The 24,695-nt window shown below is 39.9% G+C and overlaps 1 protein-coding gene across 2 annotated transcripts in view; it reads right to left on the bottom strand.

Annotated features, from left to right (window-relative positions):
• Positions 1-24,695, bottom strand: part of myo10 (myosin X) — a 128,490-nt gene that overhangs the window by 55,322 nt on the left and 48,473 nt on the right. For both annotated transcript variants that reach the window (XM_046051072.1, XM_046051073.1), the window contains exons 3-4: positions 22,023-22,181; positions 1,897-2,084 (exon numbers count right to left, since the gene is read on the bottom strand). In XM_046051072.1, coding sequence (XP_045907028.1) covers positions 1,897-2,084; positions 22,023-22,181 — 347 coding nt within the window. The remainder of the gene's footprint in view (positions 1-1,896; positions 2,085-22,022; positions 22,182-24,695) is intronic.

The following is a 24,695-nucleotide window of genomic DNA, read 5'->3' as shown; positions in this document are numbered from 1 at the left end:
CACACAGAGCTGCTGGTTTTCACATTTCATTAGCAACACAGGAGTTTTTCTATTCAGGTATTGATGTATTCAGGTCAAAACTTAGTCACCGAAATTACCTTTAAAGTCACTTAGCCTGTGCCTGAATTGTCATTAAAAACCCTATTAGAAGTCTAGTTAAACACCTACAATCCCTCACAGGAGAAACCAGGTTTCTCTAAATCTCTCCACCAGAGAGTTTTGGGTTTCTACTACAAATTATGATTATGAATTCATGTTACTGCAGTGTGAGTGATACAGGGATGTTTTGGGTCGTGCACCATTATTCTGAGGGGTGTCTTGTGGATTAGGCCAGCTACTCAACGGGATCAGTTGATGCTTATGGGAACAATGATCGAAGTAAACTAAGAATTGTCATATTTTATGTTTAGTCATTAACAATGCAAGCAAAACCAGTGTTCACTATATGCTTTCTTCACAAACTCAAACCAGGTTACATTTGAAAGGGGACATGTGTGTCTCATTACCCACAATGCCAATGAAACAGTCCCAAACAGGGCTGTAAAATAATGCCAGCTAATTGTCAGAAAACTGCACCCGTGCCTGAAGCAGTGAGCTGCGTCTGACCACCAACCCCTACCTTTTATATTATTTTTCACCTTGCTCTGCTTTACATCTTAGTTTTTCAAATTCTCCTTGCTGAAATAATTTGAGCTTGAATCCTTGAATGTCAGTAAACTCCACACAGCACCACATGTTTACCATTCTGACTGACCTGTGATCCTTCGCACCACCGACAAGACATGTAATGTTGGTGATTTAGATTTCCACAAATTCCTGTTGCGTAACAGGGGAAACCTTTAGCATCTGCAGCTGTTGAGATGGGACACTCCAGTCTTGCAATCTCACTTTGTGATTCAGGCTCATTCTGATGGAACAATTTGATGGTTTTAATCTTGTAGCAATGCAATAATACTGTATGTCATAATGTTGGAAATACACAGTGCACTGATGACTGATTCACACTAAATAAAATGTCTTTGTCCCTGATCCCAATCAGTTCCACACAGTGAGGTTTGCAGAAATTGGAAATTAGTTATATTATTATACTTACTTTGTTCTTATATAATTCTCCTTACTCTGTGACTATTTTGCTGCCAGAGCACCCCCATGTCCCCACAGGAATGAATAAAGTCTACTTGCCACATATTCAGGATACCTCGATGACCACAAGCACAACAGTTCCCACAGAGTTACTGGGATGTCTCCTACATCCGCTCTTTCTAATCCAGGGGCCAAATATTATCATTTCTTAAATGTAAATATAACTTTTTTTAAAGTCAGGGGGAAACGAACATCTCTGTCTGTCTGATACAACAATGGAGCGATGGCGGATGTGAAAGTCATCCAGCTCAAATCAAAGAGGAAGGATGTGAGGAAGGAAAGCAGCGGCCAGAGGATGGAGATAGTAACAGAGTGTGTGCGTCGAAGCATGTAGTGCTCTGATCCTCAGAGCTGCAGCCAAACTGCTCAGGGGACTTGAAATTTGATCAAAGTGTTTGGCACCCTCAGGGGACAGTGATTAACCAAGCTTAAGACCACAACAGTTTATTCAAAGTGCCAATTAGAGGACTTGATATAACCTCTGACAAGAAAGGTTCAGATATACTGACTGGGCGTTTGCTGCCAGTAACACCGTACAATCTGCACAAGTTGGGACTATAAGGAGGATGTGGACACGAGGAAACTTTCTCGCAATGGAAAATGTTTTGATTTTCAGCTAACATCAAAATAGATTTCTGTGTCAGCTTGTTTTAGAGTGTTCTGCCCCCTAGTGCACAAAAATCTATTGCTGCAGCTTTAAAGTTTCATGAGTTTGATTAAATTTTTGCCTGGCTCACAGTCAAGACCACCTACCTGATAAGGACACACTGGTTCTGCAGCCTCTTCCACAGTGAGCGGTAACACTCGTTGGCGATGGCAAATATGTGTGGGGAGATTTCACCAAGGTGGTGTCGGCTGTACAGCTCCACGGCCAGCCGGTCGTACAGGCCGGGGAGCCGCTGGTAAGGATTCACCGCCGCCAGGATGGAGCCGATGTAAGTCTGAATCAGAGAGATGATGCAACGTGTGTTAGAATTATAAACATGAATACAGTATGAAAGAGCAGATATATTATGATAATCTCAATATGTGAAACCCTGAGAAGGAAGTACATACGTAAGAATGTACATTTCTACAACACAATGGGATTTAGGGAAGTAGTGTGGAGTGAATACAGGGTTTGTAATATGACATCATTTCTACTTCAAAACCAGTTCATTGCAGGACTGGTCAAACTGGATTGGATGCATTAATGTGTTGAAATACCTTGAAGGTTCAGATAACATTTATTTCAGGGGATTATTCCAAAACAGGCTTTCATATCCAGTTATTTTACTTTGTCTGATTTACCCCAAATTGTGAATATTTATTGCTTTATTGACATAACGGGCATGAAAGTCCACGGAATAACAAAACATTTTAAATTTTGGCCTGCAAAGTACTTTCCTCAGCATGCAATTAATGCTGCTATATTTACCCTTCAGGCAGCGTGAAAGCTAATTAGCGTTGTTAGCACATCGTTCTGAAACCAAAACATAACATTACTGTAAGTTAAGAAGTGTTGACACCAAAACATTTCACAGGCAAGTGTGAAAAGTGCAAGGAAAATAAAAATTATGGACTAGAATGAATGTTTTGGAAAAGGTGTGTCGTACATTTAAATCAAAACAGACATTATGGGAGCAGAACATTTTCATAACTTCCAGCTCGCTTATTAGTGTTGTTTGAAGATTTTTAGCCTCGTTAGCATGTCTTTTTGAAACCAACATGTACAGCCAGCGAGCAAACTAACAAGCAAAATAGTGTTGCTAAAACATTTCAGACACAGGTGAGACTAGCATTTGTGATTGTCTCACAATCACAAACATGTATGAAGCAGGTAAAAAGTTGAATGTTTTTTGTTAAATGGATTGAATTGAAAATGAAGTGTCACATTGGACCGACAATTACAGAACATCAATTTCTGAAAACCCCTCTGATGACAAGTGTAATAACTCATCTCTGAAACCCATACGTCATTACTTGTCATTTAATAAGAGGCGAACAGAGCAAAACATCTCTGCTGCCTGTCATTGCTCAGGTGGAAGCACAGACGGGCCAAAGGCTACACATAATCCAATTTCTCTGACAAAAGCACTGTGATAAAACCCCATTAAGCTCCAGGTGGACGACAGCAAACATAACAAGCAGCCGAACACATGATCTCAGAAATACACAAAATGTCCTTCTTCAGTTCTCCTCATCAGGAAAGCTCAGCTACACAACCTTCAACACATTTGACCTTTTGTTTTTCTTTTCACCGCCCCCCCTCCCCAAAGAAACTGCAGATTTTCCAAACCAGCTTCATATTTCAAAGTTCAAAGCAAAACAAACCAAACTGCTTAAATAGAAGCTTGTGAAGCCAGAGAACGTGTTGGCAGCAGCCTCAGGGCTGCGGTGGTGACTAATGGATAAATAGGCAGGCTTGGAAAAAGGCAGCACATCAGCATGTATCTGTGAGAAAACAAATGGTTATTTCTGCCACTGGCCTCAGTTTGAAAAGTTGTAAAGGTTGCAGCAGCATCATCGGGGTTCTCAGAGTCACCCGGGTTGTGCAGAAAAATAAGGGGTCGCTGTCAGAAAGGCTCATCGTTATTGTCAGAAGTGAAGGTTTGAGCACTTGCAAAGGTTAGAAAAGCATTAAGTATTTTTTTTTAACATCCACTTGAGCATAAAAACAGTGATGCTCTCAAAACTGGTAAATGCTCAGAGGTGCAGTAAACCGGCTGAGAGAACTTTTCCATCTCTCAGACGTGGTCACATTCCAAGTCAACAAATCTTCCTTAAATTAGTTGCTTTAAAAAAACAAAACATAGGAGGAGTAAAGGTGATCACAGTTTGTAAATGTTACAAATGACTAATGGCTGGTTTACCAATAACCCAGCTTACTGTTCTTAAACCCTTTGTATTACATTTGAGACATTAGAATCTGATCTGAAAGGTAACACTTTGTGGAGTTTACTTTAAAAAAGCCAGAGTAGGCAATGCACACCAGTGGCCTCTAGATGCAAGTCAGGACAGAGCACCGTCTCATTTCCCAGCCCTACATAGAGAAGCAGCAATTTTATTACATTTGATTGATAGATGGACGCAAACTGTAACTTGACCTTTTTTTGTGTGCATTACATTTCATTTATTTATTTATTAAGAACAATGCACAAAAAAAAAAAAAAAAAATCAACATTTCTGCAAAAGTTCCAGTGTTAGCTAGCTGGCTTATAGCATGAATATTTGGTGTGCTGTGGCTGTCAAGTGACACTTGTAATGGAACAATTTAGCTGGGTATTGCAATAAATCGAAATAATTGTTCATAATTTAAAAACAAATCTCTTTAAATCATTTTTTTTTTTATAATTTCTATTTTACTGCTCTGCTTTTGACATTTGTAACATTGTCCTGTGTAACTGACTGATCACTTTCTCCAAGAACACTGCAAATAAACGACCATTGCATGCAGCTGCTCCACTGCTCATGTTTCTTTCTAGGACAGCTGCAAAAGGGAATTCCCAGTAACTTTCAGCTTAAAAGGTAAGATTATTATAAACTTCACCCTCATGTCTCACTGGAGTCTTCATGTTCGACCATATACCTTTAAAGTGGATAAAGATGACAGTTTCTGAAGATAAGAACAGTTTTGTCTGTTAAACTTGGAGTGAAAGTGAAAATCTCATTACAGCAGCGCACAGTGTTCCCATAACCTCACATTAGACTGTGAGTGCCTCTGGCCTGGAGGAGGACATGAAATGCATTAAGAAGAAAGAGACAGAGAGAGCTGAACATTTTGGTCTGGAGAGCATCCCCGTCTCCCCTCTATTTATCTCCATAAAAACACAACATCTGAAAGAAAACATGGCTTTCAGCCTTCTGTCAGTCACAGTATGAGCAGAATTTCAGCATCTTGTTTTACTCTTTAAGAGGAGTATTTCATACTTACTGCATCTGTAGCCATTTATTATTGTTTTATTACCTGTAATAAAGTCAGTAAATGTGCTATTCAAGTTTATTATGAAAAAGTAGAGCTTTAAAGCGTTGTCTCCTACTAAAACAAGCCGAAAAATTTAAAACAGAAGACTAATTTTCCTTGAAACAGTTTCCAAATACTGTTTACTTTGGATGAATAGGAAAGAGGAAAAAAAACTAAAGGTCTCCTTCTAACGTAGTCTGCCATGCCTGAGGTGAAACCATGTTCAGTGCTCTGAAGTGGCAAACTCAAATTACAGCCATAATAACGATAATTAGTGTAATAGGCATGCCGATGTATAGGGCATGGAAAGAAAACCAACAATAAAATCCCCCTGGCAATGCAAGGTTTCAGCTGAGCATTTGTTATCGAGCTCAATGTGTATGAGAACCTCAGCTGAATGGAAATAAAGAGAGGAATGAAGAAAATAGCTTCTGTTGTCTCACTGTGTATATTTTCCAGAGATCAATAGTTAATACCTCACTCAGCTTTCAACATTATGAAAACAAGAAAACATCTAACCTTAAAACTACACATGCAACATAGCATTAAAATTGCCCAAATATGACATGATACTGATGCTGACATTCACCCAATAACTGGTCCCATTAGTCGCATCAGTAGTAGCCTGTGGTGTTTAAAGAGGTAGTATTAACAGCAGTCATAGATTGTTGTGGTAGTTATAGCAGTATCCGTGTTCAGACAGACAACAGTGCTGCATGAAAAAATGCAGCCCCCTCATTCTTTTGAATTCGATCGCCACTGATGTGGGTTTAAAAGTTAAACCTGGCTCAACTTTTGCTGCAAGGCAATATCATCTGGCTAGATGCTGCAAGGGCCAATCAAATATGTGCAAGTGCACATTCCTGGTAGATTATTTTGCTTAGATGTGAATGCTGTATTTTACCGTTTCCCTTGCCATTGACACAACAAATTTTCCAGAGTTGTAAGATCCTGTGTCAGAGTAATTTAAACCTCTGCGCAGTGTTTTGGTATCTGATAAACTTTCCGAGTCATGTATCTGTTACTCAAACCTGCCTTCCTGGGTCGTTTACTGACCATGTTTTTCTCATTATCTTATTATCATTAACAAATCCCACGAAAAGATCCAATCCAACAATGCGTTAGTCCACCTCTCAGTTCTTTCTGACTTCTCTCCCATCTGTGGCTCTCAGTTCCAAGCCCACTGGTTCTCCTGAAGATCCAAATTTTAAGGATATAGTTTGATTTTCAAAAAGGCTTATTATATGGCATTAAGAAAAAGCCATTAAATGACTATGAACCTGCCCCAGCAGTGATATCTCATTCGTTTACACATTTGAACTACCCCTCCCTGTGTTACATCCTGGCTAAACATCCTGTACAAACAAAAAAACCCATCAAACTACAGAAGCAGTACACTCCTTTTGCTAATGCTGCCGGTTTTACTGATGAGGAGGTCTGCTTGCACAGGACTCCCCTCCTGTACAAACGTCTTTATCACCTGCCCCATGTTGCTCACTAAACCCCTTCCACTAATCTCCCCTCGCCATTCACCTACTGACTGACTGACCTACATTCAGCCTGGATGCAAATACATTTGAATAGCAGTTGAGGTGACAGTATTTACATGATAAATACTGGCTCTGCACTGCAAAAGTAAAAAGAGGAAGGGGTGTTGTTATAGTGATATACAGTGGATCATACATGTTATTTCTCAGACAGAGCTGAGTGTAAACACAGCGTGGCAGCTCTCTGCTCAGGTGAAGGAGTCAGTTTATAGGCATAAGAGCAGAGAGGTCCGTCTTCCGCCGGCAGAGTAAACACTTTACAGTTGGACTGATCTCTGGCTCTGAGGCTGTCGTGCATCACTCCGCTCATCTTGTAAATGTCTTTGTAGATGCGTATGTAGAGTTGTTTAATGTTTGGGAGTTTTACTTGAGTTCTTTTTTATAGTATCTGGGGAAAGTCGACAGAGAAACAAGTTTGTGCAACGTCTCAAACTTCTACACCTTGTGACAGTTGTACGGGATACTTCTGCATGTATGAATGTACACTCATTTGGACTCACACTTAAATCTTACTTTTAAGGTTTCATTTGTACACTTTGTCATGCATTGAACCTGGATTCGCTTTACAATCCATTTTTGCTGAAACTGTGGTGGTGGGGGGGGGGGTTAAGTTCACAAGATGGTGAGTGTCGCTCAGAGAAAAAAGTCATGCCTCCCCTTAACTCGATAAATTACAACCATTTGGACTCAATTAGATCCCCCTGTTGCTCCGTCCTGGTAACAGTTTCCACGGCAGCACCCTGCCTGAGAGCTAATTGGCTGTGACTCTCATCAGAAGCCCCCCTATTGGCTGATGTGATTAACCGCGGCCCCTCGTTCTCCATGTGTGGTGTCAAATACTCTGCGTTTCAGAGTCATACCACAGAGGTGACCCAAGAAACGTGATATCCACATTTACATAGTTTGCTTGAGGTATTTAACCTGTGGTATTTATGACAGCAGCTTTACAGTTTTACAGTCCAGCAGTATGATTATGGGCACAGACATTTTGGCCTTTGGCTCACCAATGACTAATTACATTTTTCAAAAGGTGACCATCTTTATGCCAAAGGTTATATACAAAATTACAAACAATTAGTCGTTCCAGACTATTTTAATTGTTGTCTGAAGAGGAAACAGACCAGAGGCAGCATTTATATTTAATTTCTATAATTAAAAAGTAATGATTACTATAATTGAATGGGAAAAAAGAAAGAAAGAAAGAAAGAAAGCGTATTTATCTGGGGACTCTCTAATGAAACCAAACTCGCAACAAAAATAATGATAATAACAATATAATATTTACGCATACTGATTCAAAAATGTAGTTTTGGGCGATCCAGACAGCTGAGTACTTCAACAAACAAAAGAAAATTTTGTTTGTTGAAGTACTCAGTTTTGTTGAGAGTTTCCCATAGACATCCAGTGTGGCATTAATCAGTGTTCTAATTAATATGTAATGAAACAAATATCATAATTTGATTAATAAAAGGGTCGGTTTTAACTTGTAACTTTGGTCTAACCGCCTGAAACAGACAGAAATTCTGCTGTTTTGTTTTCTCTTCATTACAGACATTCAAAACCTGATTGCACTTGGTGACACCTGGGCATTGAGTTAAGGTTCATGGTTTTTCACTTGGGAGAAATGTTGATATTTAAGTTGATATTTTTGTCTACAGGGATGTACAAATTGTTAGTGTTTGATAACAAAAAGATAAAGTATGAGTACAGTATCACTTTACTTTTAGACATTTTCAAGAGAGAAAACCAACAGACAAATGGCAGATATCTGTCACTGGTCAAACTGACCTAAAGTGAGTGTTTTGCTCTGTGACAGAGAGCTGTAACTCAAGCTCTTTATGTATACAGAAAGAGCTTCAGTCACTGCTGATGGTGTAACTGTAGAACAGAGGGAGGCATGCAGGCGGTCAGGCCCGTCCAAAAAGTAAGATATGTCTGAGACAGAGCCAGATAAATGCACTGAGAGGGAAATGAAGACCAGATGGAGAAAAAAACTGGAGGACCAGAAGCCAAGCGCTCGCCCAACCTGTCTGACTGACGGCAGGAAATGTAAGAGAGGGGAGTGAGGTGGGGATATGAAGCAGTCAGAGTTACCGTGTCACCAAGACAAATTCCTGCACATTTGTTATACCTTACGATTAAAGCGTTCCTGATCCACTGTTTATGTTTAATATCGCTGTTGATGAACAGAAACCCCACATCTGCAAAAACCAGGTTGTTCAGGGGAGGAGAAAGCTGATTCTCTCAGCGATGCCCATTCATTTTTTAAGGAGTAAAAGGCAGTGTTTCCTGGGGCCTTCAAACCTTCTCAACACATGATAAGTTGTGGAATGTTTTGGTTGCAGCAGGGTAAAAAAAATATATATATATTCTGACTGGAGGATGGAGTTTGACTTTCTGTTTTGCTTGAGTAAAAACTCCAATCAGGCTTATTGGTGTTAAAGCGCCACTAAGACATGACACGCTAGGGAATATGCTTTAGACCTGGTGAATGTCCAAACTCTTTTAGCTTTGTTTTTGGTCTCTACCAACTCGCGAGGGAAATGTTTGGCTCTGCAGCTGCCAAATTCTCCACTATTTCCACCAAAAAGTCTCTAAATGTGTCTGTCTGCTGTTTGGTGCTGAGCAAGTAGTGAATTTGTAAAGCTACTGTTTTTGCAAAATAGCTGCCTCCTGTGTCTGGAAGCGACACTATGAGAGCATTTAGACTTAACCATACAGTCAACGTGTCATAAAACAAAAACTGTGAGCTGAAAGAAGCTAAACTTCCCATGCAGACCTCCATGCCAGTGTGCCTGTGTCCACGTGGACTGAAGATGCTGACTGCACAAGTGCACACAATTGTCACAAGAGCACAGCTCCATGTACATTTTGGAGTATAAACCAACACTTTAAAATGCTACACGCAGCACTCTGAGCTACGGATGCAGCGATGACCAGACTTCACCATTAACCACGCTTTTAAATGTCACGGTTATTAATCGTAAAGGCTCCGCTACACCGAGTGTTTCTGTTGCACAAAACAAAAACGTTTCACGAGCGGTGCACCAGCTTGAAGTGCCGTGGTTATCAGAGACATGGTGGCTACTACTGTTCACTGGTTAAACTATGGCAGAGGGACCAAAATGTGTTGTTTCCACCAAAGACACACCAGAAGTCAGCAGTGTGGGAGAATTTTGGGTACACCCAGACTGACCAGGGCGTTACTAAAGATGTTGGATCACCTGTTCAAAAACTTGCTGTTAAAAGGTTGCTGCTAACGCAGTGAATAAACTACATCAAATCTGATGCAGCACCTGCTGGATTACCACCGAGCTTTGCACGCCCAAGTAAAGGGCAAGGCAAGTTTGTTTGTATAGCACATTTCAACAGCAAGGTAATTCAAAGTGACTTACATAAAACATAAAAGCAACAGGGAAATAAAAAAAGTTTAAAAGAAAACAAAAAACAAAAAAAGTAGCACGTAACCTTTCCGACCCACCACAGCGCTATGAGGCCCATTATTTAGAATGACTTGCACCGCACCAGGGCGGTTTGTTGCTGTGTCGAGCAAAGTGCACTGTGTTGTGAAATTAATTAATACACAATAATCGTGATAATATCGAAACCGTGATTATTCCTCAGACTAAATTGTACCAACAAAATCTGCACTCGTTGCATCCCTACTGTGAGCTTATCTGTACTTACAGCTACAAACAAATCAGATATTATTGGTGTTTGTAATAATTCTGAATTATCACATGGAAAATCAACACTGGTTGGGAGTTTGATTCCTATGTTTTTATTCAGGGTAGAATGAATGCAGATGAGCAAAAACCTCTCAAAAACATTCACTACCTTGAGAAACCTCAGACTCTGAAACAATGATAAACCTTTATAGAGTTATTTTTCAAGGCTCAGTTGTTAGACAAAACAACATTCAAATGCAACTCTAGCATATAAACACACAGCCTAGTGATCAAATCTGTAAAAAACCCAGATCTTGCAACCAAAGAGTAATCATCTGTGCCAAAAGTGATATGTCCACCAGATTCCAGACAAAGCAGTTTTTCTGTTAGTTAATAACTGAACAAATAACAGACGGCTGAATAATGTTTATTTTCTTTGTCTCATTTCACTAATGCAGAGATTTCAGCTAACATCTCTTTTATTGTTAGATATATATGCATATCTAACAAAAAAGATCTATATTAAACCAAAGGGAAAGTCTCCACCTGTGGTCTAGATCAGGTCTCAAAGGAAGTGACCAAAGTATTTCTATACATGACCTGCAGGAAATGACGTCAAGAGAGTTTTTGGCGACGCGTAAAGCTGTGTTAGCTGGAAGACGCTTTCTCCACACCTAACAGTAATCAGGACTCAGAGCTGGACGACGGCTTCAGCGGAAACCTCTGAAATGTAAATGTATCTTCTGCACATGCAGACGTTCGGCTTCTAATAAGGACTAACGTGGGTTTGTGTTTCAGTGGGTCTAAAGGAGTGTGTGTGTGTGGGTGTGGAGACAGATAAGGGGTTTAATTCCAAAATATATACTGTGGGAAAAAAGCATCATGTAACACTCCATTATCTGTATTGTTTCAGATATCACGACATTCATTTGTTACTGCCTGTAAATCAACAGTTTCAGCATTAACTTCTTTGCTCATATTTTAACAACATCAAAAGGATCAAATGAGGTGTTTAGCAGGTTACTCATTCACAGGCCGAAGGTTTCACCAATTGTACACAGGTTTTGAACAGTCAACCTTCTGCTCAATAAGGAGCTCTCTACATTCCAGGCTTGTGCTGCATACATTCTTCTCAGTTATAAGTTAGGACTTTATGAAAGTGGGGCAGCAGCTGGCTATTGCAGTCTGTCAGCGACACGGCGGCTTGTTAAAATAAGCAGAGTGAGTCACGAGACTGATTCTGCTCTTTGCTGAAACTGATTCTGCTCTGTGCTGAGTCTTTGATCAAAGATGGAAGGAGCAAGAACCTTAAATCTTAGGAGTGTGATTGAGTAGTTTGTCCTGTGTGAAGCATTTCAAACTAAGCTGAGCTCTGGCATCTTTATTCTTCGTCCAACAAGACCTCATGTGTATCTAAACAACAAACCAGGTCATTTGTGAGTGCCTTCCAAAACAAACCAAATGACTATTCCAAAATGACTCATGAGTGTTTTATGATCCACCACCTCTATGGTTAGAGTTTGGTTAAGTTTAAGCAACTAAAGCTGCTTGGTTAATGTTTGGGAAAGATTACAGTCATGGTTTTAGAAAGTCAATGTTGACTGTTAGTAGGAGACAGCACATTAACTGCTGTCTCCCATGTCAAAGTCAGATCCTTTGGATGTCCAACATGCACCCCCACCTTCTCTGTAAACCCTTATTTCCACTGACTGTGGCTGTTTCTGCCTCCCTTGCAGCTGCTAGTGATGAAATGCTACAATTTTAGCCAGTCTGTCAGTGTCCACCAAATTCATGACCGGAGCATCTCTCGCTCAGATCTTTTCTCAGCTCTACGTCCTTCAAGTGTAAACTTGACTTTAATTCACATTAAGGTTTAGAAATGCCCATATTTACTGATGTGAATTTAAAATTTAATGGTGTATTTTATTAGAAAAAATGACTTTAATAATGAATGAACAATGAAAATGTTGATATTTATTGGCAATTGACATGATGTAGTGGTGCAATCTGTCTCTATACAGATAGCAAAACTACTTTTTCTTGTTTACGTCACTTCTCATCCAAAGTCTGGCAAACAGAAACTGAAATATGTTATGGTTTTCCTCCTGTTAGTTTAGACTGTTCTGCAAATGCAGTTACAAAATGACGATAAGACATCTACAATGTATCTGTTACTACACCCATCGTAAATGACCTTCAAATGTGTTTTCAGTCTGCTTGTGAAACAGAATAAGGTGTTTGCAAAACATCTCTAAAGAATAGTGAAATATGTCTCCTAAAAACAGAGGACACTGTGCTCCTTTAAGCTCAACCAGTGGACATTAGAACTGTTACTGAGGCGTGACAGAGCTGTGCACCGACCAGAACACGATTCAGCTGCATCCAGCGGGAATGAAAGAGTTTTTGTGGCATTATAACAACGTGTTGCTGAGGGATTGTTCGAAATATTGTGTCAATTCTCATCTTTTCTTCCCAGCTCAGTACCTCTATAGTTTACAGGGAGAGCTGTTCTTACACACTACAGACTAAACTATGGCGGTCCGCCATGTATTTGTAGTTTCTCAGATACTTAAATTACCAAGGATTATTGAGGCCTGTGGGAACTGTGTTAAATACCTCTGCAGCAGATTTACCCAGCCAGTAAAGAAAGCTTCTCTAGCCTGTCATCTTAGCTCTAATCTATCTACTGTTTTGTCTTTACAGCCACCTAGGTTTGTGTGTGTGTGTTCTGAGGATATTCAGAATCAAGTGTTCTAGGAAATTCTGTCTCACCTCAAAAACTCAAACCTCAAAATGTGTCAGTCCACATAGATTATATATGGTTGGTGACAGCTGACTCTCGCATGTGCTGCTTGATTCTGCACGGTCATGCCAAATCATCCCCGGCAACAGAGTTCGGCTTGTAGCATTTTGTTGAGGTTAAAGTGTGAGCTAGAAATGTGGACTGTTATTTGTCATACGTCAAAATTCACTGTTTTGACAACATGTAACTTGAATCAGCACTGAAGAGCTCTAACATGGCGCATCTGTCGGGGAACAGCTTTTACCCTATTCTCATGATACATTCAATAATCATTTGGCCTTAAAAATAAATAAAACTGCCCATGTGTACTAGTTGCTATTTTTAACAGTGAAGTTTCTAAATTCTATTCATTTCAATAACATTTGCTGCAATCAGCATATTCGCTCACTCTGTGTGGAGTTTTTGCATGGAGTTCACCCTTTATGAACATCAACATGTAAATTTGCTCCAATTACAAACTGTGACAGTAGTGAGCTTTGAAGAAGAATAAAGAGAACAGGAGAGTTTACAAAAGGAGGACGCTATCATATTAAATTCAAGAGAGCTTTACTGTAATGGCGGGTAATGCCTGTCAGGTGCCAAGTCATTCACATAAACAAAAAAAAAACAATATCAAAGAATTCATTTCTAGTGTGTCTATTTCTAGTCGTTTTGTGAACCTTTGTGGTAGTTTTATGACAACAACAATCACAAAGTAAACATGTACTTTGTGTGTGTAGCACGAAGGAACTACAAATTTTGTTTCATTATGCAGCCTTGTGCTGTATAATGATCAATAAACAACCTTGTACCTTGTATTGTGGCATAAGTTCAGCCTGCTTCAACTTTTGTCGCTTGACCCTGCGCTCCTTTTCTGGACCCCCTGCGTATCCGCTGTTTCGACTGCTGGCCCCATTCAAATCAATTCAAATAAAGCAGGGCTAAAGTCAGTCTGAACGCAGCGCCTTAGTGCTGTAAATTGAGACAAACTCCACAGTAAAGGAATTTCCTGAGATACAAACGTTCCTGGGTAGGAATGAAAAGTTCTTGATTTGATTGACCCCCAGTGGGACGAAAGACAGAGAGGAGCGGAGGTGTTGACACTTGAATGCCCAGACAGAGACTCTGGTGGGGGAAGATGAAAAAAGAACAGCATGTGATTAAAAAAAATGAGAGAATGTGTTTTTATTACAGAGGGACAGTATTGGCATACAGCACAAGTCAGAGATTCCTGAGAGAGAGAGAGTCATAAACGGAGGGAGAGTCTGTGTGTGTGTGCTTCCACTGGAATCTGCAGAGGAGACGAGTGAGGCCACCAGTCGACAGCACAGCTGGTTACAATCACAGCAGCTAAAGACTGTACACACACACACACACACACACACACACACACACACACAGAGTCTGGTAGCCTCCAGGCTAAATTCCCAGTACCAACTATGTAATGCTAACACTAAAAAAGAAAAATATTTTTCTAGCAAAACAACTGAAAATCAGCCCAACTAAACACTTTAGGATTCAGAACATCAGAAGCACTTCAAACTGATTTTGTGTCCTCAAATATGTTCACTATGAAAAAAATATATAGGAATAATATTAATCCTGTTTTTTGCATGGCACATCACAGCACATTATATAGTGGTGCCAAATACTGCTATACACAATATTATATATATTAATATTTTGTGAGTGGTAAAGCTTTTGTAACTCATGAAGATTACACATAACCATTACTGCGAACTCTGTTGCAATATTTCGCAGCCCATCAACAATTTCTATCTCCTGTCTACAGGACTGGGAGCAAAATTGAAATGAAAAAGGTTAAAATTTCTAGGTAATTAAAGGATTTTCAGTAAACATTTCTGCAGTGGGAAAAAATTAAAAGAATACATGCCAGCCTTGACAGGAATGGTAAGTTCTCTAGGATGTTTAATTAAAGATTTGACTGACTTGTACGGTAATATAGCATAACAAAAAGTTTGCTTGGCCTGTTATTCCACAAAACATATTTTTTCTTTAGTTGACATGTCCTGTCTGGTAACTCCATACTTTTAGTTGCAGTGAGGTCAAAGTATTTCAAGGATTTGATTGGTGGATTATGGTTAAACTCATTAATTCTCCTTATTCTATTCTTTTAGATGTCAGCAGGGGTGCTATCAGGAATTTCGTGGCCCCTGACAGGTTATGACACCGGGCCCCTCGCTCTGATACATTTGACTTCATGCATCAGCCCATCACATCATTGTTCTCTTTCCCCTCGTCACCGCAGGAGCATTTCCAGAAACCCAAGAAACGTTTGCGGAAGTCAGGAGTCAGGAAGTTCCTGTGACTGTTTGGTCAAAAAGCTATCTGAGAAATATAAAGTCTACATATTACCTCCCACCCCCTGCACACACCTTCTTCTAACAAGCAGAAGATAAACACACTTAGGCCTGAGAATTATTATTTTTTCAGAGAAATGTCTGTTTTGCTGCTCTCTAGGGAACTTCTTTCTCACGTCATCGAGGGCACTGACTTTCAAAACAGAAAACATATGGGTAACGACACTGAAGCCACAGTTTTCTACAAGGCCTCAGCAGTCAGGACAGATATGAGGAATGTAGCGGCCCAGCTGTTCATGAGCAGCCATTTTTCAACATGGACAGAGGAGAATGTATAGTGAACAGCTACATGACAAAATCCAGACACTGAAGCATCCAGTCGTTCATGAGCTGTTGCTAGATGTGGTATTAAATTATTGATTTATAAAAGGTACCTGTAGGTTTTGCCACTTTAAAGGTAGTTCATAAAAAATGAGACCTTGCTGTAATTTAAAGCTGTTATTATCCTGCTTTGAGTACCAGTAAGACGGGCTAGCTGCATAGAGAAAACAGCCACATCCATTAATCTTGCAATGTTTTTTTATTTATTTATTTTTGTAACTTACCTGAGACCTTCTAAACAACCATTTGAAATATAATTTTAACACTTTTAACATCTGATGTATCATATACTTGTTGGCTGTTTGGCTTCAGCAGGGCGGGTATAGCCCTTCCCTTCGGTTTACCACAGCCCACTTCGCCAAAACCTCTCCTCTAATTTTTACTCTTTGCAACTCTGGCCCAAAAAGAAAAAAAAAGCCCAGTCAGAGTTGCGATCGGGCGGCAGTGATGAATTGATTGGATAATTTTGACCATACGGGAGCATTCAGATGTGATTAAAGTAACGAGCTGGCATTTGTCAAAGGTTACTGTGGCTAATGCGTGCAGAAAGCACAAGGCTGCCTTTGTCGCCGGCTTGTTTTTCTGGAGAAATTGCTTTGGTCAGGTTTGTTCACTAGTCCATAAGTACAAAACGAGACAGTAATATGTGAGAGCCATTTGTCCTACATATTCTTTGTTTTCTACCCCATACAGTAGAGTTTCATAGGTTCCTTTCCTCTGTCTGGGATCAGCAGGAAGAGAGCTGCTTTGTTTGCCAATTGGCTCACTGTATAAAGCAGGACAGCGTGGAATAAATAATTTTGTTATCACAGGCTCTGATAATGTGATATATATACACACACATTTTAGTTGGAACACCCTCAACAAACACTCACCACCCCCCCACCGCTCCACAAGAACATTGTTCAAATAAAAAATGCAGTGCAAAAAGGCCAGAAGAGCAAAGATGAGCCTGCAGAACTGAACTGTAAACAACACAAGTAGAGGAAAGCCCAGTAGTTCCGGCCAAAATCTGGCAGATTGTAACTTTTAGCATCACTGAGCACTCTGCTTTTTGAGACTCTCCTCCCAAGAAAAAACATCCTTTCAGCCAATGCCCCAAAATGAATTGCTGCCTTAATCATGCCATTAGAAACATCCCATGAGTCAGTTCTCAAAACCTCAGGGGAGCTGTAGTGGTTAAATGCTACCAAAATAACAGTTTTAAAATGACAGGATGTTCCAAATGTTTAGAGTAGAAGAAGGTACTCATTTAAAAAAAGTACCCCACAGAGATGGGGAGATGGGGCTGCAGGGGTCTGATAAACTAACTATTTATGTCATTTTAAAACTTTTAGTCGTCAGCCCTAACCAATGCTAACTCAATTGACATCACTCGAGGACATTTATCAGAGTTCACACAGCTCTAGGCTTGGGCGATCTTCTCTATTTTCATATCGTCTGATCATGGCTACTTGATCACCCATTGACGATCTGATCGCCAGTGGGCAGTATTATGTTGCAGCAAGTCAATGAAATGCCAGCATGGAAGAAACAGGCTTATTAGCTTTAAGAGAAACCACCAGAAACATCTGTAAATGCACAGTACAGTGTTTCCCACAGAATTACAGCGTGCTAACCTCGCGTTGTGTTGAGAAAATAGACAGACTGACTTCTCAGAGTTAACCTGAATCTCTAAAAACACACGGATCCATTACGATGTGTTTATGAGAGACAGAGAGAGAGAGAGAGCGCGAGCAAGCGGAGGTGCTGTATGAATCCATGCGGGGAGCTCCACAATGAATTATTTAATCATATTAAATAGTGATAGTCAGCGTTGATATTTTGGCGTGTCATGTTGCCACAAATAAATCAGTGAATGGGAAACACTGCAGTGTGGTGCAGATTCAAGAGACTGTTTTTATGTCATCTTAGTTCTGATAGTAAGTTAGTTAAAATCACCTTAAAGGGGCCTTATGGAGTTCCCAGCAGCCACTAGCGGTGCGGTTTTAAGACTGCAACCAGGCGTGTGCTCGTACGCGTGCTCACTTGAACTCATGTGCGAGCATAATCTGAAACACAACCGCTTTCATACAGAAATTCTGCAATAAATGCAGGCTGTGGCTTTTCACACAGACATGTTCAGGCTCTGTTACTTCAACGTTCCCGTCTCAGAGGCAGATCAACACCGGCGCCGTACCTTCCATTCAGCGCAGCGTGCCGCATATTGGCACAATCCTCCCAGAAAAAAGGCAGCTATAGACAGGCAAGGAGACAGCTTCACACTATATGCTGGAAACTCAGGTAAACCCCTACTGCAACGTTACAGTAATAGTTTTATCAGCTGCAGGTTGAACTAATCCATGCTCATTACATGAATACGGTAATACATTTATTACATTTACTGCATTGAGCCAATGTGCTACAGCGTTAGCTCGCCTGCTGCTTTCCGTAACTATCTTTATTATCTGTGTATCTTTCACCGGAGGCTCAGCAATGTCAGCACAGCTAAATGTATTGGATGATAACTAAACGGGTAGTGAGCTAGACTGAATATTATAACGAGATTGTGTCACACTTTATAATAATAAGATCGCAGTAAGTAACTTCACTGTACTGTTAGTGCAGGCTTTCTCTGTGTCTCCAGCTTTATGAATGCTCACTTTGTTTTTACTCTAAATCATCTGAACCCGTTTGGTCTGATGGTAACAATAAAACTTTATTGTTATTTTGTATCCTAGCTTACGTGGAGCCTGTGTTTTGCTGTGAGCCGGTTGTTTTGTGGTGTTAGTGGTCTGCATGTCGTTAGCTGCAGTGTTGTTGCTGTAGCGTGAGAGGCTCAGGAGCGGCACAGGACTGAATCAGACCCGGTAAATGCAAATGTGAATGCTCTGTATTTGAATAGTGCCTTTCTAGTCTTTTCGACCACTCTTACACTACATCTGCATTCACCATTCACACACATTCATACACTGGAAGAACAGCCACCAGGGACAATTCGGGGTTCAGTATCTTGCCCAAGGAAGGGATTGAACTGCCGACCTTCTGATTAACGGGCAACCCGCTCTATCTCCTGAGCCACAGCCACTTTTAATGTGAGGAGCCCATTGACAACAAGGCAATAAAAAGATCAATTTCATTGAAAAACTTACATAAAGCCCCTTTAATATCGGTGCATGAAAAACCAATCGCCGGTAATCCCTTCAATTGTCGATAAGCGATCCAATCGCCAATGCGATGAGCGATAAGCAATGAGTAGCTCCTCCTCTAACTTCTAACATGGACAAAAATCTTCATAAACATGTTTGACCTTGTTGGAACGATTGAAGAAAGAGACACTCAATGATAAAATGTCCTGAGTAGCAAAAGTGGAACAGAAGCCAACAAAGAGAATGGGTCTAAAGGGTCAGAGTTCACTGCTAGAGTAGGAGGAACAAATATTGTGGTGATCACATATCACAGAGAGAGGCATCAGGGTTTTTTTAGGTTTCCATTTTCAGATTCACTGTGCTTTTGCTCCAAAGCTAACATGCTTTTAACTGTCTCACAGCTTGGACGGCTCAGCTGCTCAGAGCCGAGCCAGGGCCCATTGGCTCCCACCAAGCTCCCAGAGAGGCCACCACTGGAATACCAGCCTCTAAAACGAGCGTCAAACCAAACAAACCCAAAGTCTCACGTGGCGTCCTGTCACTTTTGGCTTCAGAAAGAGGAGTTCCATTCAGTTAAACAACCCAAAAGGCTTAATTGCTCTAATTGTTTGGGTTTTATTACCTGGGCTTTTCATCGCCTGGCCAACACTGTGGTCGTGGAAACATCAGAAACAAGCTGTGCTCTAACAATACTTTAAACCTCCCAAAAACATGGTGGAACGCTGAACGTTTATGCAAATAAACACGTCTTTACAGTAATGTGTAATGTTTAACAGATCTTTCTATGTACCTTTACACACCTGGAAACACTTCAGAATTCAACCACCTGCATAAACACACTGTTAATTCTGTGTAATTAAAGACAATCCCTTAGTGTTTGGAAACAAGGTGACATCTGCAGAAAGTGATCCAAGCAAAACAACTAAAAATAGTAGTGTTTTGAGAAAGAAAACGTCCTAAATTGTGACACTTAAGAGCACTCAACCTTTTTTATTCTGAACCCACTGAGAGAAAAGTTATGCACCATGTGGCAAAGAATAGCAGCATCTAAAATGGCTATTGGCATAGTTCATGGTTAAACCACAAGAGCTCAAAATATAGATCTGATGCAACAGAATGAAACTGATTTATTTTATGTCTTACATGCACAGAAGAAGCAATCGGTTGGTTTAGTAAGAACTAAAGGTAAAAGGACCATTAGAGAAGCTTAAAACCCATTTCAGAGTACCACACACATTAGCCAGGCCTGAACATGACAGGGGAAAAAAAGGAAAGGACTAACGACAGCAATGTAAAAGTCCTTGAGTAGACCAGCCAAAGCTCAGACGTTGAATCCCATTTAAATGTTGAACAATATGAAACAGCTATAACTGTGTGTCTTCTCGTGTGTGTGTGTGTGTGTGTGTGTGTGTGTGTGTGTGTGTGTGTGTGTGTATATATATATATACATATACACACACACACACACACACACACACACACACACACACACACATATATATACATACATACACACACACGAACACCAGAAGCTTGAGAAATACCAAGGTCTGAAAGAGGAGCTAGAAAAGATGTGGAAAGTAAGAGCAACAGTGGTGCCAGTGGTGATTGGAGCACTGGGGGCTGTGACCCCCAAACTGGGAGAGTGGCTACAGAAGATTCCAGGTAAAACATCAGAGGTCTCTGTCCAGAAGAGTGCAGTCCTGGGAACAGCTAAGATACTGCACAGAACCCTCAAACTCCCAGGCCCCACAAGGGATGATATTTATTTTTATATATATATATATATATATATATATATATATATATACACACACATATACACATACACACACACAACCTATAAATGGCCATCATGTCTGTTACTTTATTCCAGCTATCGTCATGCTGTACTGTGAACAAGTTAGCATAGCATAGTCCTGACTGGTCCAAACTCCATTCAGAAAAACATTTTAAAAGTTGTGGTCCTGCTGACTTGTAGACAGACTTGACAAAGCATGAATTCATATGTTTAATAAATCTGCATCATATTGTAATTATTTTGGCATCAGTTTGATCCGTTTATTGCAATTAAATCACAGCAAAATGTTTACTTTGGGTCCATAGAGCTATAGTAATCGTGAGTTGTGTTTATTACAGTAATTCTATACCTGATATGTTGAGATCCACTAAAGTTAGGCATGATAAGAGATGAAGAAATCCCAGGTTTTGTTATCTTCACCACCATCTTGACTATTAGGGAGCCGGGAGTGAGAGTCTGCTCTTCTTCATAACAACATTTATTTCCAGACCGAGCCATCACCTTCTCCTATCTGCCAGTTGTCTAGACGGTTATCTCTGCTGTCATGTACTGATTGAGCAACTTGAGCCATTCATGGGAGATTCCTGCTTAGAGCTTATAAAAGAAGGCAGTGTAAAGCCTGAGCTGAACACCACTCATGGGCCTCAGATCTGATGTTTTCTCATCAGCATCAAAGGAAACTCGTCCTTTTTCTCTGCTGATCTTGACATCAGGGATTTATGTTGCAAAATCAGATTCAGAGGGAAAAGAATTTGGTCAGAACAGAATTTATGTCCTTCATCTCAGACACTTATATCCACTTTGAGGCCAATGGAGGAGGATAAACTAACACCGATTTAAGGATTCTCCCCTATTTTCTTAAGAGAAAACATCTTAAGTTTAGATAACAATTTATATCCAAGTGGACAGCATAATACACTCCATCACTATTGATACACCCCATACCACTTTGTATTTTACAAATGCTTCGATCAAAAAGGTCTATTTTAGACATTTACTGTATCTATTGTCTGTGGATGTTGATATTTTTTATTTTAAATTCTGGATTAATTTATAGAGATATATTTTTATTTTATATATGGGTATATAAAATATATTATATATTATACTATATATATTATAAAATATATTATATATTTTATATAAGTGACTTTTTTCTACTATCTATCTATACTATTCTTACTTATCTTTTTGGGTCACCAGCTCAACCGAATGGACCAAATCAAACATTTTGGGGGGTAGAAAAATCTGTTAATCTTGAATCAGTGTTAAAGTCATCGAGTGTTGCCTAGCCTGTAGGAAACTTACATAGATGTGTCTCTGCTGGTAGCGCTGGAAGAGGTTGTGCATGATAGCGCCATCATGAAGGTCCTCGAGGGTCGCCATGTCCTCCACCCCTCTGATGCTGCTGTGGTGCATGGGCTGCACCTTCTGTCGGGTGAGTGCATTCTGCTTGTAGGTGTACACCTGGATCAGAAAATGGAAAAAATATGGAGATGTGAACCATGACAAAGATGATATGCTGTAAGGCAGAGGATCACATGCTTCTGTATGGCTGTCACTGTGTTTTTCCCACTTCAACAATATAGAACTTTACAGGGAGGATTTATACTTAAAATAAATAGATCCAGCTTTCTCTCCGTTTGGCTTATTTATGACTGCGTGAGCTGGTCCAGGACGTATGATAAAGGCAAGACCACCAGACCACAGCAGATTTTCATAAATGTAAAAAAGAACTTTCACTTTAAAAAAAAAATTCTCTCTCTAAAAGTCTAGTCACTAAACTACCAAAATGAATTCCCCTCATCGACTGCTCTGACACTCTTATCAGAGATGAACTATGAGTAAAAACCTTCCAAGATCACAGCAAACATTACAACCATTTGCAACACCTTTTTGTGTCACAGTAATAATGATGCAGGATAGAAAACAGCTGGGAAAATGAACTGGATGAAGACAGAAAACATTAAGACAGACAGCAGTGTGACTTTATATTTTTCTCTCTAAACATTACCAGATATTTTGATGTTAAAAATGATCAGTACCAGCTATTTTTTGTTGTTGCAAAAAGATGAAATGATTGAGCAGAAGTTCTGGTGTTGTTTTCATCCGACAACAGTAGAGGAAGATGAATGTTATATACTGTAAGGTGGTGAAACTTTGACAGGAATCATATGTCAGGTACCTGATCTGCTGATGCTGACAGCCTCTCTCTGTTTGACTGACTGGTCAGACAGTTTAACTGTATGATGTATAGCAAGAAACATCCTGACTGACAGATTATATCTCATGTTACCGGAAGAGTGTTTAGTGTGGAAGAAAGCCTGGAGGTTAGAGAGTGGAGTGGTTGAAATGTATATACAAGAGTGAAAGTAGGTGCAGCTGAAATAAGGCAGCTTTTAGTGGTGGAAGAAGAACTCAAAGCCTTTACTTACAAACAAGCAGTAACACAGTACCCACATTTTAGAAAGCAGTATCAACAGTATCCAAAGGAAAAGTACAAATCCGAAGATGAATAGAGTACATTTTTCTGTTAGATTAGGAAGGAAGGAAAGGAAAAATGAAACTGATGGATAGAAAGTTCCAGGTTCTCTTTAGATAATGTCTAAAAGTTGTTGAGTCCCAGAGCTAAAACAGTGTTCTTCAGATTTCCTGATATTTACATTTTGGAGGTGCAAGATTTTAACTCATCTCACTCATCAGCAGCTATACTGTTTTTATGTAATGTTAGACATGAAATCTGAATCTGATTTTATATGCTTTATGTACCTTCTTGAATACTGGTTTTTAATGGTCTGTCTGTGGTCGACAGTAATTGTTATTTGTTGTCAAGTCTCATCAGAAAAAGAGATCTTGATCTCGATGACATTAAATGCATTTACTAAATTCCATCCATCGGGCAAATGTAATGAAGTAAAAAGAACAATATTTCCCTTTGAAATGTGCTGGAGAAAAAGTCTACAAAAAGTACTGTTCTTGAGTAAAAGTACATGCTTGCCTCCTCTGGCTGGTTGCTTGTTAAGTACCATTAATTGTATCCTGTATGCAGAACCCTCCTCTTCTTGTTGGACAAACAAGACTCCTCACAGTTTGCATTTCATGTCAGCGTCCACACAGGTGACATATGGCAGCTAGCTGGGGTAAATATGACCCTTCTGGGTTGGTGAAAACAGGTCAGGAGCTGGATGAGGGTTTCAGCAGGCTGCTTATCATCGGTGTCTGAGGAAAAGGCTGAACAGCTTTTGTGTACTGTTTGTCCTACAGTGACAAGTCAAAACCAGATCAGATAACTGATTCAAAGATCACTCCATCCTCAGATCCTTTCCCCATTTTATAGATCTCATCCATCTATGATATTGTGTCATGACATGTTGCCATTTATCTTTTTATTAAGTCAACTTTTCCTAAACACAATTAATCTACGTCTGTTCCATGTGGCAATATCCTAAAGTTTCCAATTTTTCTAGTTCGACATTAGTCATAAACCCCATTCAGATTTAATTTGAACTGTAACTGCGCTGGTCAGTGATTTTAATCCCGTCCCCACCACATACTGTGTCTGTACTTTTCACTTTCTTCTACATAGCCCCCATTAACTAAATAAGCGAAATAATTACAGTAAATCATTATGTTAAAAATAATGCTTAACCTGTCTATTACAGAGCCAGCAACTGTAATTAGCCAGGGGCTAAAAAGCTGTCAGAACATTGACTTTTACTTTTAGGGAGAAGGAGAAATATTTATTACCCATCTCCCTGTGTAATATTAATCCTGTCTGAATGGGGCAGTAGCCTTAGCCAAAACCCATCTTGTCTTGTATCTGCAATTCATTTTGGTCTGTTTTCTTCTACCATGAGTGTAGAAATTTGCAGATTGTCTGATGTGATTCTCTACATATTAATGTGGCTCATAGTGCCACAGAGAGGCTTCAAAAAGAAGCTCTCAATGTTGAGGCTCTGTTTACACCAGCCAGTTTCATAC

Source organism: Micropterus dolomieu, linkage group LG06 (assembly GCF_021292245.1).
Source record: "Micropterus dolomieu isolate WLL.071019.BEF.003 ecotype Adirondacks linkage group LG06, ASM2129224v1, whole genome shotgun sequence".
NCBI classification, from domain to species: Eukaryota; Metazoa; Chordata; class Actinopteri; order Centrarchiformes; family Centrarchidae; genus Micropterus; species Micropterus dolomieu.
Note: the sequence above shows the minus strand (reverse complement) of the source record. Positions and strands in the feature narration are given on the sequence as shown.